General features: G+C 34.3%; 1 protein-coding gene across 2 annotated transcripts in view; it reads right to left on the bottom strand.

The window, feature by feature from the left end:
- Positions 1-18,337, bottom strand: part of LOC145265363 (uncharacterized) — a 625,842-nt gene that overhangs the window by 12,188 nt on the left and 595,317 nt on the right. For both annotated transcript variants that reach the window (XM_080121147.1, XM_080121148.1), the window contains exon 4: positions 7,671-7,875. In XM_080121147.1, the coding sequence (XP_079977273.1) occupies positions 7,671-7,875 (205 nt within the window). The remainder of the gene's footprint in view (positions 1-7,670; positions 7,876-18,337) is intronic.

The following is an 18,337-nucleotide window of genomic DNA, read 5'->3' as shown; positions in this document are numbered from 1 at the left end:
ACCAACTATGTTGTAATCTGTAAGGGAGCAATGCTGTGGTTATGCGTTCCATGTGTGAGGAATCCTTAAAAAAAAAAAAAAACTCTTTAACAAAAGTTTGATATTTAAACACTATTATTAGGAGAGTTTTTGATTGTGGAAATGCTCGATAATTGTCTCTTTTTTGTCTATTATAGTGTAAACCTTTTTTTTTTTTCATCATCCTGTATCAAGTCCCGGAGGCCACTCAAGGATAAGGGTTAATGTTTGTATGGGGGTCAGGATAACAGCATATTCATAATTAGTGGTGGAAACGGGATAGAAAAGGATTATTTGTGGTTGTGGAGGAGGGGGGGGCTCAACAAGAACTTGTTTACATTGGACTTGAAGACGTCTATACTGTAGTCAGCTGGAAATCAGGCTAGCAGAACATAGTTCTACAGGCGGGCAGTTCTAGGAAAGAAGTTTTGTTTATGGAATTTGCATTTAGATTTATACATAGGTAAAGAGTGAGGGAAATTGTTTATAGTTGTTGTAGTTAGACGAGTGTTCTTGGTGAAAGTTTAACAAGAGAGGACCATAGATTGGAGCTCAGATGAGCACTTGCCATGGATATAACGATAGAGCAGAGATAGGCTTGCAATGTCTTTTCTGTGAGAAAGATATTACAGGGAAGAAAAAAGTCATCACTTACTAGATTTTGAAGCCAGTTTTGAACTTTGTCAAAACAGAATAGGTTGCTCGGAGCAACTCCTCCCTATATATGGCAACAGTACTCCATTTTAGGATATATTTGACTATTATACAGGTAGAGGATTGCATCAGGAGTTGGATGACCTCTGGAGCTGTAAAATGACGCAACCATTTTTTCCAGCAACCTTGGCAACGGATTTGATGTAAGCCTTCCATTTCAGGTCAGGAGTAAAGATGCCATCAAGTTGTCAATAATAACAGTAGCAGCTGGCAAGATGTATAAAAGAGGTGCATCTCTTTGCCCTCAATAATCATTTTGAAGTGTCACCGTACTGTTACGGCTGGGAGACTTGGCAAGCTGTACTGGTATCCAGGGTTTGACCTTTACTCCTGATCTGAAATGGAACATGTACATCAAGTCTGTTGCCAAGGTCGCTAGAAAGATGGTGGGATCCTTCTACTGCTCCAGAAGATATCTCACTACTGATGCAATTCTCTATCTATATAAAAGCCAAGTACGTCCAAGGATGGAATACTGTTGCCATATCTGGGCAGGAGCTGCTAAAAACAGCCTATCCTGCCTTCACAGAGTACAAAATAGACTTTGTGGCTTAGTGGGGGATGCCCTTTTCTCTACCCTGCAACCTCTCTCCCACAGAAGAGACGTTGCAAGCCTATCCTTGTTTTATCGTTATTTCCATGGCAAGTGCTCGTCTGAACTCCAATCTCTGGTCCCCCCCTCGCCAATCTTTCACGAAAAACACCCGTCTAGCTGAATCCACTGTGAAAATTTTCCCCAACTCTATATCTGTGCCTAAATCATAACGCGGATTCCATGAACAAAGCTTCTTTCTTAGAACTGCACGCCTGTGGAACTCTGTTCCGTCTGCCTGCTTCCCTCCGGACTACAACTTGGATGTCTTCAAGTCCAATGTTAACAAATTCCTAATGAACCGCCCCCTTAATTAAACACTTCAGCAAATCTCCACACTAACGTAACGTACTTGCAATAACCCTTATCCCTGAGTGGCTTCCGGGCCTTGATAAGTGGTGATCACTGTGTAAAAAGAAAAAAAAAAAAAAGACATGTCATAACGACGATGACAGAAAAAGCAGCAGCAATTCACGATGATGGTTGTGAATAACAGTATGACAGGAAGATAAGAGAGACTTAACGATACAAACTGAAAATCTAGGCGAGCCAAGTTCAAATCGAGTTCGTTCCGCAGAAACATTTTTATTGAGGGATGTTGGCAACATTCATGGGATCCTTCTTGTAAGAATTCTTTCTAGAAAGACACTAATTAGAAAGATAGCAGAGAAACAAATGCTGAAAATAATGCAATGTCTAAATCGTAAACTGTTTCAGCCATTTCCGGGACTGTCTTCATATAAAAAATGAATGACGCTCAATAACAGCTTATCCTCTGGCCTTCTTCAGGTGATTAACCGTGGCTGGATCGGAATTCCAGAAATAAAAACAAACCATTCAGTACAGACCCGCCGATAGAAGACCAGATAAAAACGTAAAAATTCGATTTATGAGATCATAAAAACCAAAAATCCAACACTGATAGATCTTCGGGGCTCATGACAAAGTGTATAGAGGCATAGAGTCTCTACGATTCAAGGTGAGCATTGTTTGAAGATAGCAGTTTCAATCCTACCCAAGCAGACCAAAGGATTAGTTGGTCAAAACATAGTGAACCAGGCAGTAATTATTGTGGATACAGTTACAAGATTCAGCATTACTAACCAGTTAAGGTTAATCACGTGAAGAAGGCCAGAGGATGAGTTGGCCTGAAACGTGGTGAAACTAAAGCCACATCTCAAAGGATTTAAAAAAAAAAACAAAAAAACCTCGTCTTCCTCTCTCTTGTACTAACTTGGTAGTCAGCAGTAGCTTTCATTCTATCTGCAAGTCCAGCATCAGTTGCAGCTCTGTTCCTAGGACCAATGCTAATAATGCTTGCTACAATACAAAACATTATTGCATTAATCATCATCATCTGTTAACTGACTCACTACAATTAACATCACATCAATAATCTACTCATCTTTATTATACGCCTGCATCATCTTTCCTTTGTTCTCATCATGTCCTAATGCATTTTACGTTATGTTTTCTATCAGTACTTGTGCAGTTTATGGACCATACTATTTTTTTTTTTTTTTAGATAATATTTTAGATGGCCTAATGAACGATCGCCAGGAGTTGTACCAAAGAGCAGATCTTTTGTTAGACTATCCATTTTGGCCACATGTTCCAAAAATCGCAATTTCCTGTCACCGCTTAACATCAATGACACGAAATTGTGATTCTTGAGACATGTGGTCAAAGCAGATGGCCTAACAAAAGATCCGATCTTTGGTACAACCCTTGGCAAAAGAGGACGTGGAAGACCAAAAACAACAATGTCAGACAATGCAAAATATATTGCGGACATGGTTGAGTTACTCAGAATGGCGCAGAACTAGAGTCAATGACGATTCGTGAAGAATGCCACGGCTAGTCAGTAGTGACCATTCCGTCAAGGAGAGAGAGAGAGAGATATTGACCGCGCAACCCCAAAAGATGGCTGGTCAACAATTATGATTATTCAAGTCAAAAAGTTTTGTCAGTTAAAATATGTTTTAGAATAACCAAAATATTTAGAATAAACATTTATTTACATTAATTTAGGAATGTTGATTAAAAATATTATCACAATTCAGTAGATGATTTAGAAATAATGACATGTAAAAGCATCAGGTGATTATCGTAGTAACGTATACTAATGATGTCATTTAGAAGGAGGGTTGGTCTTTTGGAGATACATGGAAACTAGTTTGTGCTTAGAGTTTGAAAGAGATAGAGTCAAGCCGACCGGCCGAATGGCTCAAAGCACAAGGGGGAGAGAGGAGTCCAATACTGATAAAATGTGATAGTAAGAATCTAGGACCAGTGTTGCAGTTTTCCAAAGAAGGGGGATGCGTCTTTTTGAGATACGTGGAAATTAGTTTGTGTTTAGAGTTTGAAGGAGATAGAGAATCGAGCTGACTGGTCAAATGGCTGAAAGCACCCGAGAGGAGTGAGGGGTCCAATGCCTACCAAATGTGATAAGAATCTAAGACCAGTGCTGCAGCTTTTCCAAAGAAGATAAAGCACTTTGGAATAAAAATTTGCTGAAAATAAAACTTAAGGCTCTATCATTCCATTGCAGCTTTTCGGTTATGACAAGACTAAAGATGGAGCAGATATATTCCTAATTGGCCAGATGTTGAAACCCCAAATAAGTTTTATTCGTCTTTTGTGTTATAAAGGTGTTTGTGTACATTATTGTTCCGACATGACCTGTATTTTATTTATTTATTTTTTTTTTATTACATTTTCACCCCAAACAAGGCAAATTGCCACTTTGGTGTAGGTGGCTACTATCAGGGGCAACAACTACTGGGGTACTATGTAGGGATTTGGGCAGCAAGATGTCGGTTCACGTTACACTTGAACTTCTGAACGTCAGTACTGTTGGGGAAGCAGGGACCTGGAATGGAATTCCAGAGTCTAGCGGTTCTGGGGAAGAAACTATTGGAGTAGAAAGATCTTTTACATCTAGGGATCTCTACAGTGTGGGGGTGGGATTTAGCAGCCTGTCGGGTTTGTCAAGGGTGCTCACGTCGTGGGGGCACAAGTGATTGCAGTTCGTCAGAGCATTCACCACTAAAATACTTGTAGAAAAGGCAGAGGGATGCAACATTTCGTCGATGGGACAGAGGCTGAAGCTTAGATGCCAGTTCAGGGCCTATCAGGTTTGCGACTCTCTTTTGAACCTTGTCAAGGAGCGAGAGATTAGTAGCAGGTGCACCAGCCCAGATGTGACAGCAATACTCCATACATGGGCGAATGGTGGCCTTAAAGAGGTACAGGATACCTTCGGGTGTTAGTAGTTTTCTAGCACGGTAGAGAGAGCCCACCTTTCTTGCAGTGGCCCTGGCAATGCCTTCAAGTATTAATTATACTAACGCACTCTAGATTAGATGGTCATAGATACATGTACCATATATACTTGTGTATAGGTTGGTGTGCATTTTAAGATAAAAACAACTATGTTATTTTAGGTATTACCTGTGTATAAGTCGACTGTTGGTTGGTTGTTTTTGTTTTATGGCATATCAACCCTTTTCAGGTTATTTAATGCCGAATCCGGTGATTTTGAAGAAAAATTTTTTAAATAGAATATATTTGTTTTTTTGCAAGTCAGTTTCTATTTAACCCATAGTTGGGACCCTAACAGCTACTACCACTCCGGGTCAGAGTGGACCTGGGAGCAATGGCAATTAAAGGGTGGCTCCACACTCCCCAAAACCCGCAAGCTGGGGCCTCACCATCGGATATAGTTTAAGGTCATATCCAGGACCTATAAGTCGACTGTAAATTCTAGACACGTTAAATGATCCATCTCATGGCTCTTTCTTGCACAGATAATTTCCTCTTTGGTGTTTTTTTTTTGTTTTTTTTTTTTGCAAGACATATTATAAATTGTTTCTCGGCATCCACGAGCAATAATATTTGCGATTTTCATATGTAGAACCAACTCGCTGCACACTTAAATGCAACGAATGCAAATGTTGGTAATCAGACACTCCGATCAATAACATGCATGAGCCGTAATATACCGTAATAATGTGAATGCATGCATTATATGCCATTAAATGGTTTCAACTTGTTGAACTTAGAGGAGAACGCCATATCATAAACAGTACATGCCATTAAATGGTTTCAACTTGTTGAACTTAGAGGAGAACGACATATCATAAACAGTGCATGCCATTAAATGGTTTCAACTTGTTGAACTTAGAGGAGAACGACATATCATAAACAGTGCATGCCATTAAATGGTTTCAACTTGTTGAACTTAGAGGAGAACGACATATCATAAACAGTGCATGCCATTAAATGGTTTCAACTTGTTGAACTTTGAGGAGAACGACATATCATAAACAGTACATGCCATTAAATGGTTTCAACTTGTTGAACTTAGAGGAGAACGACATATCATAAACAGTGCATGCCATTAAATGGTTTCAACTTGTTGAACTTAGAGGAGAACGACATATCATAAACAGTACATTTCCTAACCTACTAAAAAAAAACGTCATATCATCACCATATACATCATATCAAACTTAGGACTATAGCCACGTTTAGAGAGCGAACATTGCAAGAGTTATTCCAATTATTATTAAGCCTCCCACTAAAAAACCACGCATATGCTTACATGTTGGCAAACACACTGCAGTGGGATTCGAAAGGAGTGCGATTAATTACTAGAATTACTGGTATATACTGAATGCACAAACAAAATGGCGTTTTCTAGGTTATGATCGAGACCCGAGTTGCTTTTTAACAACATTTCCAAAAACATTACCTATGTGTAAGTCGACCCCCAAAAAATAACCTTAACATCGTCTCCCAGAAATTCGACTTCAGCACAAGTATATACGGTATATACCCTTACATATACAATCATACCACTAGGTGGTCATAGAACTCATAAATATATACATGACTCACACATCCCCCAACATGTTATGCAGATGCCCACAGCACAACAATAAGATTTAAGTTAAATTCAATTTTGTTTATTAAATTGTTAGGTGAAAGTACAGAATAGTTAACAGAGTCTCACTCTCCCTCCTCATTTTAAGAACAGATTTCTTAATATTTCAGCATGGTTCATAAATTGCACAAGTACCTTTTTTTAGCAGGAGTTGTGGTACACTAGACAATGGTTTATCATATCCAACACCCCCCTCAACCACTGCCGACCCATCTCTTTCTTGAACTCCAGTTGTTCATGATTAATTGGGTCAACAGCATGTATGGAATCCAAAAGTACTCAATACCATAGTATTGAATCTACAAGGTGGAATGATAAATTTTTTGCCCTAGAAGAGACAGCATAGTTCCATTTCTATTTGATGAAAACTGGTTTTCTTTTTTTGTTGCAGACCATCTACTAGTTAGCCAGCTGTGTACAAATCCCAAAAGCGATAGGAGCCTTCTTTCATGTCTGAAAATGACAATTTTCAATGAGCGAGATCGGAGATGCGCCACTGTACAACTCATGCTCTCTACTGAGCCAAGTTATGACAACAGAACCATTCGCAGCACCCTCAAAATGCATTACTGGGTTGCCACAAATAACAGGGACGTGCCCGGGATAATGAAAACAAAGTTTCCGGCCACGGTTATGGTTTTTATTGTGGTTTCAAGTGAGGGCCACATCATGCCACCTCACATCTTCAAAGTCGACTTGAAAGTCAACATCAAAGTATACCTGGATGTGCTGAAGAGTGTGGTGATCCCCTAGTGCAATCAGGTGGCCGCTGGCAGACCCTGGGTGTGGCAGCAGGACTCAGTACCAGCTGACAAGTCCAAAGAGACCCAGACTTGATTTCAGAAGAAGTGCTTCGACTTTGTACTCTCCTTTCACTTGCCTCCTCTTTCCCTCGACCTGAACCCGTTAAAACTACTTCCGGAAAAGGCATGCTCCCAGTTATGGACCTGTATCGAGGCAGTGATTGAGGCTGAAGGCGGCTACATTGAATAGATGTCAGGTCTACTAAATAATCAGGTTACCTGAATTGATTTTTTTTAATAAAAATTTTAAAATAAAGCTGTAGTGTTGTTTTTTTTTTTTTAGGAGCGACACTTATCGTTCCATCCTGTTGTAGGTATCTTTACATACTGTAGAAGACGTGATAATCCTGAACCCGGATCAAATGGTAGAAATGGTCATGATTTGCCACATTCCTGCATTGAAATCGTCCTTCTTCGACTGGATGTAGTTTGAAATTTTTTTTTTAAATATCGAACTCATAGGTTATAAGTGGGGATTGAACTCACAAGCTACGAAAAACAAAATAAGATTTCAAGCTTTACTCCGATGTAATAGTAATAATAAAAGGAATTTCTGAAACGAGCGTACACACGGATACGTAAAATACTGACTTACTGTTTGTAATTAAATAAGAGTTCCTTGTGCAAGTCGCGCCGTTCCTTCGACTGCAAACAGGGGTTTATCAGCTTCCTGGGTTGGATCAGCACGTCGTCGCCGTCCATCCCGCCATTCGCTGGGTGATAATCTGTGTCGTCGCCATAGTAACTGTCTGAATTGTCATCTAACAAATAATCAGGATGAGGCTCCATGAAGATGTTTTCTGCAGGTTAAAAAGAAAAAAAAAAGAAAAAAATTTATTAATGTTAGGAATAGGAAAAGCAGTAGAAAGGTCAAAAGGTCATTTTTTTTTTTTTTAAACCACTTCTCGAGGCCACTCTAGGAATAAGGGTTAGTGTGTGTACTGTGAAGGAAATTGGGTAAAATTGACAATTTAAAGGGATGGCTCAGCAAGAACTTGTTTACATTGGACTTGAGGTACCTCACTACATTATTAGATAAAATTTGGCCAATTATTAATGCTTGGGACAATATCGAAGATTTTATGCTCTTTGCTATTGTTGTTTGCGATTTAGCTGAATGCCTAATTCCCTGGAAGATGGATGGGTCGTTGCGGTTTGCACGAATGGCCAGCCAGAAGTTCTGACTAAATGCCCTATGACTTTTTTCTCTGGGATTGGCTGAAAGATCAAGGCAGCCATATTGAATTTTTAACAATCCATGCATTTTACTTTCTTCTCATATTCATTAATTATATTTCAAAAAATAAATTATATTTCAAAAAATAAATTATATTTTCAAAAATAAATTATATTTTCAAAAATAAATTATATCTTCAAAAATAAATTATATCTTCAAAAATAAATTATATCTTCAAAAATAAATTATATCTTCAAAAATAAATTATATCTTCAAAAATAAATTATATCTTCAAAAATAAATTATATCTTCAAAAATAAATTGTATCTTCAAAAATAAATTGTATCTTCAAAAATAAATTGTATCTTCAAAAATAAATTATATCTTCAAAAATAAATTATATCTTCAAAAATAAATTGTATCTTCAAAAATAAATTGTATCTTCAAAAATAAATTGTATCTTCAAAAATAAATTGTATCTTCAAAAATAAATTATATCTTCAAAAATAAATTGTATCTTCAAAAATAAATTATATTTCAAAAAATAAATTATATTTCAAAAAATAAATTATATCTTCAAAAATAAATTATATTTCAAAAAATAAATTATATTTTCAAAAATAAATTATATCTTCAAAAATAAATTATATCTTCAAAAATAAATTATATTTCAAAAAATAAATTATATTTTCAAAAATAAATTATATCTTCAAAAATAAATTGTATCTTCAAAAATAAATTATATTTTCAAAAATAAATTGTATCTTCAAAAATAAATTATATCTTCAAAAATAAATTGTATCTTCAAAAATAAATTATATCTTCAAAAATAAATTATATTTCAAAAAATAAATTATATTTCAAAAAATAAATTATATCTTCAAAAATAAATTATATCTTCAAAAATAAATTGTATCTTCAAAAATAAATTGTATCTTCAAAAATAAATTGTATCTTCAAAAATAAATTATATTTCAAAAAATAAATTATATTTTCAAAAATAAATTATATCTTCAAAAATAAATTATATCTTCAAAAATAAATTATATTTTCAAAAATAAATTATATCTTCAAAAATAAATTGTATCTTCAAAAATAAATTGTATCTTCAAAAATAAATTGTATCTTCAAAAATAAATTATCCATGCAATTAACAATCCATGCATTTTACTTTCTTCTCATATTCATTAATTATATTTCAAAAAATAAATCATATTTTCAAAAATAAATCATATTTCAAAAAATAAATCATATTTTCAAAAATAAATCATATTTTCAAAAATAAATCATATTTTCAAAAATAAATCATATTTTCAAAAATAAATCATATTTTCAAAAATAAATCATATTTTCAAAAATAAATCATATTTTCAAAAATAAATCATATTTTCAAAAATAAATCATATTTTCAAAAATAAATCATATTTTCAAAAATAAATTATATTTTCAAAAATAAACTATATTTTCAAAAATAAACTATATTTTCAAAAATAAACTATATTTTCAAAAATTATATTTTCAAAAATAAATTGTATTTTCAAAAATAAATTATATTTTCAAAAATAAATTATATTTAAAAAAGAGGAGTTACTTTTCAATCACCCCTATATATATGATGCATTTGGTGGAAGAACAATGTGAACGCCAGAAGTTGAAATTTTGAGATTTTTGTCACAGCATAAAATATCAAGGAGAATCAAATCACAAAAAAATCATTACTGAATTCAAAGTATTTATGTGAAAAAAAAAAAAATGTTTGAATATTCGATATACGTCTGTTGAAATGTAGATACATAGATATTCTTTACATTCTTTAATCATGTTCTATTTGTTTTGATTTTTCCAGACTTGCAAATCAACAAGCACTAACATCATTGTTGTTCATTAAAGTCGAATACCTAAAAAAATTTAATTTTTCTAATCCCCTTCAAATATTTAGCATAGATATGTCAATATTTTCAATATAAAGTGTTTTTCTGTTCTATAGTATTCGCTGCACTGACTTCTAGATGCTGTATAGCTATATCTGATTAAATTTGTACCTTATGTTTGAATAATATTGTAAGATTTGTATTTAAATAGGCAATACATTTTTTCCATTACACGATTATGTAAAGGCTCAAAAAAGTATCAAACATTTAACCTCTTCTTTGTGAAAAGTATCAAATGTCGCTTACTTCTTCCACCGAACGCATATATATATATATATATTTTCGGGACTATAGTTTAGTAAAGACATTAAAAAATGAAAATATCGAAAAAAGTTTAAATTGTATGTACCCATTCTGGAACGAAGTTCTCTGAAAAAAAATTTCACTTAATTTCAAATAATTTTTTTTTACAGCGGAAAAACACGTTTTTATGAGAGCGCATTGAAGGCGGCCATCTTGGATTTTAAAAAAAAATTTGTTTGAATTTTAGAAATGACAAAGGGAGATAACCCCAGTTAAAGCGCTGACACCCCTCCCCATTTCTAATACTAGCTTTTCTTCCTAAAAATCGAACATTTTGCTCGGTATAATAACAAATTGTTTTTTCGCTGTAAAACAAAAACTACTTGATAAAATTAAGTGAATTTTTTTTTCAGAGAACTTCGTTCCAGAACGGATACGTACAATTTAAACTTTTTTTTATATTTTCATTTTTTAATGTCTTGACTAAACTGTACAAGTACCATATATTCTTGCTTCGTTCATTATTAATAGCCTAAATAACCACTGGACCGATTGCTTCGACATTTTGGTATATGTTTACTGTAGCCATGCATGTTTTTTTTTATATCTCTTTTTAATCATAACATTATACTTATTAGGTGGTTTTCTTTGTAACGATGTTGCCATTTTTTTTATTTATTTGGGGATATATATTTATCACCGCCTGCTGTCACGTGACATCACTAAAAGGGACTTTTGGTCTCACCATGGCAGGCTGGCAAGACTGGAGTTGAGGTAGAAAAATAATCTTGAACCCTTTATTGCTTAAAAAGAACTAAATTCCTGTAGTCACTGTTACGTTACCATGAAAATAATGTAAACATTTTGTAAATAATTTTAAATAGGTACGAACAAAATGAATGCCAATGCTCAGAATGTATAAACAGATGTATAAAGAGATGTCCTTTTCTCTTCCTTGCAACCTCTATCTCACAGAAGAGATGTTGCGAGTTTGTCTCTGATGTATCGTTATTTTCATGGAAAGTGTTCGACTGAGCTTCAATCTATGGTCCCCCCTCGCAAAACTTTCACAAGAAACACTCGTCTAGCTGTAAACACTATCAATAATTCCCCCCACTCTTTATCTGTGCCTAAACCTAAATGTAGATTCCATGAACAAAGCTTTTTTTCTTAGAACTGCACGCCTGTGGAATTGTCTTCCGTTTTCCTGCTTTCCGGCTGACTACAATATGGTTGTCTTCAAGTCTAACGTAAATAAGTTCTTGATGAGCCGTTCCATATAAGTTATCAAATTTAACAAATTTTCATTACTAATGATTATTATATTGTCCAATTTCTACTGTACACTCTTTAACCCTTATCCTTGAGTGGCCTCTTGGCCTTGATAATGAGTTGATACCTATGAAAAAAAAAAAAAAAAAAGAAAAAGTCCAATGTGAACAAGTTCTAATTGAATCGTCCCCCTAAGTAATCCAAGTTACAAAATTCCCACGGTTTACTATGCTAAAATCACAATGACTAACGTATACCTATTAACCCTTATCCTCGAGTGGCCTCTGGGCCTTGATAAGTGGTGACACCCTTGTAAAAAAAAAAAAAAAAAACATTTTGACTTCTTAAAAATTCACCAAAAATCAGAAAAAATTAACCAATTTTAATGAAATTTTCAGTATTTATCAAATAATGATTGCGAAATATAATGAACTAATTATTTTTATTTAAATCTGAGTGGAAATGTATTATTTTGTTTAAACAAAAAATACCTTTACTTAAGTTATGGTTTTTAGTAGTAAATAAAAAACGCAAGAATTTATTTTTGCTTTTTTTTATATATAAATAAAGCATTGTAATTTGTAACAATAAAAAAACAAATAATTTTTACAGGACATTACAATAAAAGCTCCTAAAGTCTGTATTAATGAATTTGATATAACTCGAAGAAAAATGAATTTCTAGAACTACCGATATTACCATTGAATTAAGCATTGTTTATTTAATATTTTTTCACAGAAAAAAATATAATAGCAAAAATATTTCTACTTTTTTTTTTTTTTAAATTACAGATTTTGCATAATTTTTATATGGAAGATTTTAATAATTTCCTTGCTCGCAAGAATGTTAATATCGAAGATTTGATTTTTATGCAAGATGGAGCTCCTCCACATTTTGCTATTGTTTGTAAATGGCTGAATGCCCAATTCGCTGGAAGATGGATGGGTTCACATAAATGGCTGGCCAGAAGTTCTGACTTAATGCCCTGCGACTTTTTTTTCTGGGGTTGGCTGAAAATGCAAGTCTACTCAACCAAACCAAGAAATTTAGAAGAACTTGAAGAATGAATATGCAAAGTTATGACTACCATTCCTCAAGAGTTTCTTGTGATTCTTCCCTTTTTCTGATTATTCGCTTTCAATTTCATGTTTAATTTAACGTTTTTAATATTTTTAATATCGGCATCCATTTTTTTTTTTTTTTTTTTAATATCTAGCACCTTGCCTCCCCTATTTCCTAATTAAACAAACAAAATTAAAAGCAGTGAAGTAATCAGTTGATGTGTTATTTGGATTTTTTGGACTACTGTTCTCATCTTGAGTGTTATTTTAAACAAGGATCCGGTCAATGTAACCTTCGACCTTCTTCAAGTGTATCTTGTCGAACTTGAGAATGCTTCTGTCAAACGTTAGTAATCTGCACAGGAGTTTGAAAAAAAAAAAAAAAAAAATTAAAAAAAAAAAAATTTTTTTATTTAATCCACAGGAGTAGCATGTTCTTGTTCTGTTAGACATGACTAAGTAGTAGTCCTAATTGTATTTTTCCGGTCACCCACACTGAGGATTAAACCTTCAAATCTCCAGGAACAGCTAAATTTCACCAAGTACTTTATCCACTGTGCCACTACTTCAGCCATATCTTGTTGAACTCCTGAAACTGATAGAACTTTTAACAGAATCTTTTATTGAATCAACACCATGATCAAAGACATCTTAAGTCGCAATTGTATTCTTAGTACCGTCTGCATTGACGATTGACCTTTAAACCTTCTGAAGAGTGTCACTTAGAACCAAAATATACCACAGGTTCTAGCAGACAAATGGCTAAGGAAACAAGAGTATTCTACCCCTATAGATTAAAAAAGGGTTCCGTTCGAATTATGTTTCTGAATATCTTTGCGTTAACTCTTGGGTGTGCCTAAGGAGCTCTTTTTGGGACTATTTTACCATATTTGTCCAAAATTTTCTGTGTATGTCTATTTAGCAGTTTGCATGGTGCTAAATTCAAATAGGTTAAGGCCTTGGGGACTTTTTGGGCTAAATGGGGGGGGGACTTAGTCATTTCTTTTTTTTTTTTTTGCAAGGTGCAGAACTCAAACTTACATATGTTAAGGCCCTAAATTGCACTGTTTGTTCATTTTCACCAGAATTTGATGTCACCTGAGGTCTTTTGGGGCTAAACGGAGGGGGTGGGGTGGGGGGACCAATGCTGAACTTAATCAGTTGTTTTATCTCTACACAAAATCCACTCGCTGGTGAAATGGGGTTTGTGTTACGATACAAATTCGAAAAAGATTCAAATAAGTTGCCAAAAAAACAAATATATAGCAAATAAATGTTATCAAAGGCAAGATAAGTTACTTTTCTACCTAACTGGATAATTTTTTAGTGTTTTTATTTCATGTAACATGTTTATTCAGCTTGAAAAACATAGTGTTTACCGAAGTATTTGAAAATTAAAAATGGCGCTGGACTCTCTGTTGAGAGTTTAGGAAAATAAGTTAAAACGAAAAAACTAAACAAAATACTGTTAGAAACTCGCTCAATATATGTTACCGTAACATAGGCTAACATGTATTCGGTGGGTTTTTAACAGTATTTTGTATAGTTTTTTAGTTTTAACTCATTTTCCCAAACTTACCATGTTCAACAGAGAGGCCCCCGTCATTTGCAATTTTCAAATACATCGGTAAACATTGTAAACATTAAAAACAATAAAAACATATCCAGAAAAGTAACTTATCTTAACTTTTTTTTTTTTTTTTTTTTTTTTTTTTTTACAAAGGCATCACCACGTTATCAAGGCCCAGAGGCCACTCAAGGATAAGGGTTAAAGAGTGTACAGTAGAAGTTGGTCAATATAGTAATTATTAGTAATGAAAATTTGGTAAATTTAATAACTTATATGGAACGGCTCATCAAGAACTTATTTACTTTAGACTTGAACAAAACCATATTGTAGTCAGCCGGAAAGCAGGAAAACGGAAGACAATTCCACAATTGATTATTTGCTATATATTTGTTTTTCGACAACTTTTCGAATCTATGTGTATAGTAATACAAACCCGTGAAATGTGTTTAATCTTTTTTTTTTTTTTCTATTTTATTAGACTAATTTAAACCCTCCGTAAAAAATATGCTTCACCAGTGTTCTTTTTTTAGACAAGGCCTGAAAGCCACTCGAGGATAAAGGTTATTGGGCAAAATTTGATTATCTAAGAGAACGGTTCAACAAGAATGTGTTTACATTGGATTTGAAGACGACCATGTTGTATTCAGCTGGAAAGCTGGCCTGCAATACAAGGAAAGAAACTTTGTTCATGGAATTTGTGTTTAGTTTTAGGATAGATAAAGCGAAATTTCATTCAAATATTCACATTATATCGTAGGAATCCAAAGATTGTATTGTTGTGCACATCTCCTAATGCTAAATAAGCAAACATATTAAAGAATGGACAAGAAATATCAATTAACTTCCAAGCACCAAAAATATTTGTTTATTATAATTTGCGTTGTGAATTATTAAATAATAAAGAAATAAATATTCACTTTTAATTTGTAACCTAATATAAATCTCACCTGTCTGTTTAAATGTATGTATGTATGTCTGTCTTGCAAAAACTTTCGACAGAGGCAACGGATTTTCACGAAATCGGTAGTATTTTTAAGCTCAACCCTTCGGACGACAAATATCGAAACATTGTCCCAAAACATTAATTCCTTCACCCTAAACTGGGCACTTTTCTACAGGGAGGGGTTGCTTTTTTTTTTTTTTCGCCGATATTTTCAAAAGTCATCCTTTCTTTTCGATTTTCTAGCCTTAATTTAAACCTAAGTCACTTCCGGTTTGGCGATAGGCGCAACAGCTAACGAGTCACGTTTTTTTTTCATATTCTTTTACTCCTTTGCGGTGCGGGTTTGAGCCTGTCATTTTTTTTTTTTTTTTTTCACACTCACAATTTTCCTTTTATTTGGAGGGGGTTCAACAACACCCTTACACACACCTTCACTTTCTTTTCTGCTTTCGCGTCACGAGTTCAAGCCTGGATGTCTACTCCAACTTTTTTTTTTTTTTTTTTTTGCTCAACACACACCTCCAAACACCCGGGCAACGTCGGGCACCCAGGCTAGTCACATCTAAAACCCTAACCTTCTAAAGAAGATTTACATTGGAAAATAGCAAGTTAGAAAAACCCCATCTGAAATGAATTCAGGAAGAAATCCTCCATTCCCCCAAAAAAATAAGTTAATGACAGGAATTTTTTTCTTAAGGTCATCAAAAATTAAATGAAATATGAAATATTAAATTGGACAATAACCTATGATAGTATCCATATTAAAACCAGCTTCGAAACCTAGTAGGTTACAACAGTTGCTGATTCTGATAGCAGCAGCAGCTAATATATGCAAATGGCCAAGCCGGCTGCGTGATGTGACGTCATAGCAGAATTAAAAGTATAGAAGTGTTCGGAGAAAGAGGGGTGTTCAAGACGTGACGAGAGAAGCAGGTGTTTAGGTAGAGTACTTGCCATCATTTTCATGGCAAGTACTCGACTGAGCTTCAATTTACAGTCCCTCTCTCCTGCAAAAACCTTCACAACACCCATCTAGCTACAACCACTGTCAATAATTTCACTTACTCCATCTTTCCTAAAACTAAACACAAATTCCATGAACAAAGTTTCTCTCCTAGAACTGCCCGCTTGTGAAACCTTGTATTGCGGGCCTGCTTTCCAGTGGAATACAACATGGTCGTCTTCAAGTCTAAGGTAAACACGTTCTTGTTGAGCCGTTCTCTTGGATAATCAAATTTTATCCAATAACCCTTATCCTCGAGTGGCCTTCATGCCTTGTCTAAAAAAAAAAAAATACAAAACAAACGAACACTAGCGAAGCATATTTTTTATGGAAGGTTTATATTATTCTAAATAAATAGAATAAATTAATAAATAATAATAATAATAAAAAAAATGAACACATTTCACCAGTGAGTAAGTAGATTTTTAAAGGAAGGGATGATAGCATTACATTTCAAATGGAAAGTGTTATCACAGATAAAGTGTGCCCCTCCCTTTCGCCCCTTCCCCATGGAGGATAGGGGAAGAGATCTGACCCAATAAGTCAGTCAGTCAGTAGGTCAACCTAAGAGGATCAGTTCACATTCAGGCTTTCCTAGGGGCTGACTGACTACAAATAATGTCAATTACAATCACAGAAAATTGGTAGATCTATCTATAATACATAACGGATGACGTACATATACACACACACACACACACACACATGGGGAGAACTTGAATGCCTACTGTGAAGAACTTGAATGCCTACTAGACACTGTCCTCGAGTGTCTAAGGTCTCTCTGTACAGGGGTTTGTCAGAACAATCTGGCATGAGGATACTTTTTCCATAGAAGTAAACCCTGACCAAATATTCAAAATCACATCGTATTCGCTGCCCAAATAAGATCTCCTCGCTATGGCTAACCCATAGCTTTTATGAGGAATGGTGCACCTTCTCCAAGTGATGTTACCTCAAGTAATAGCACGAAACTGGATACTCCACCAGACTAGATAAATTCTTGTCCTGGAATTCAGCAAGACCAAGACACCAAAATAAAAGATATAATACAGTATATGAAAATGGTTAATTGGGGAGAGGAAAATTATGTTCTCAATTTCTTTACTAACTCAGTGTTTGAGAAATAAAGAACTTTAATGGAACATTCGAATATCTATGTATCTCATATAGAGTTCAAGTGTTAGCTCCTGGTTGTGGGCCCCTTGATTTCTGAGAACTTCGACTGAAGTAAAATAAAACAAAAAATATCACACACACACACACACACACACACACACACACACACACACACACACACACACACACACACACACACACAAAATAACTCGAATGCCTACTAGACACTATCCTCGTGTCTCCTCTGTACAGAAGATTTATCGTTATTTTCATGGCAAGTGCTCGTCTGAACTCCAATCTATGGTTCCCCCAACTTGACTTTCATGAAAAACACTAGTTGAAACCACTATCAATAATTTTCCCCACTTTTTATCTGTGCTTAAACCTAAACGTGGATTTCACAAGCAAAGCTTCTTTCTTAGAACTGCACGACTGTGAAACTTTGCTCAGTTTTCCTGCTTTCAAACTGACTGCAATATGGTTGTCTTCAAATCCAACGTGAACAAATTCTTGATGAGGCATCCCCTTATGTAACCCATAGGCACCTCCAAAATTCACCACAGAATTACCCCCCCCCATATATGTAACACGATGTAACTTAATTATAAGTTAATATTATCAATAAAATTTTTGTACCATTTAAAAGAAGAAACTAGTTATAATTAAAAAAAATTTTTTTTCATCGTACGAAAATCGTGTTTACATAATTGACGCTTTAAAATAACGTTCCCATGTAGTAGACATTCCGAACGTGAAAACATACATGTTTAATAAATCTAGCAAAAATCAACTAATGGTCAGATTTTCATGAAATTTTCGATACTTATCCATTTTAGAATGAAATTATATATAAAATGCAGTTTCCGTAAAATATACGAGGGGAAATATTTTTTTTAGTGCGTGTTCCCCCCCTTTTATTTATTTTTCGAAATTTGAACAAAATATA

This window comes from Euprymna scolopes, chromosome 40 (assembly GCF_053919585.1).
Source record: "Euprymna scolopes isolate OS-2025 chromosome 40, ASM5391958v1, whole genome shotgun sequence".
Classification (NCBI taxonomy): Eukaryota; Metazoa; Mollusca; class Cephalopoda; order Sepiida; family Sepiolidae; genus Euprymna; species Euprymna scolopes.
This window is presented reverse-complemented; position numbering and strand designations above follow the sequence as displayed.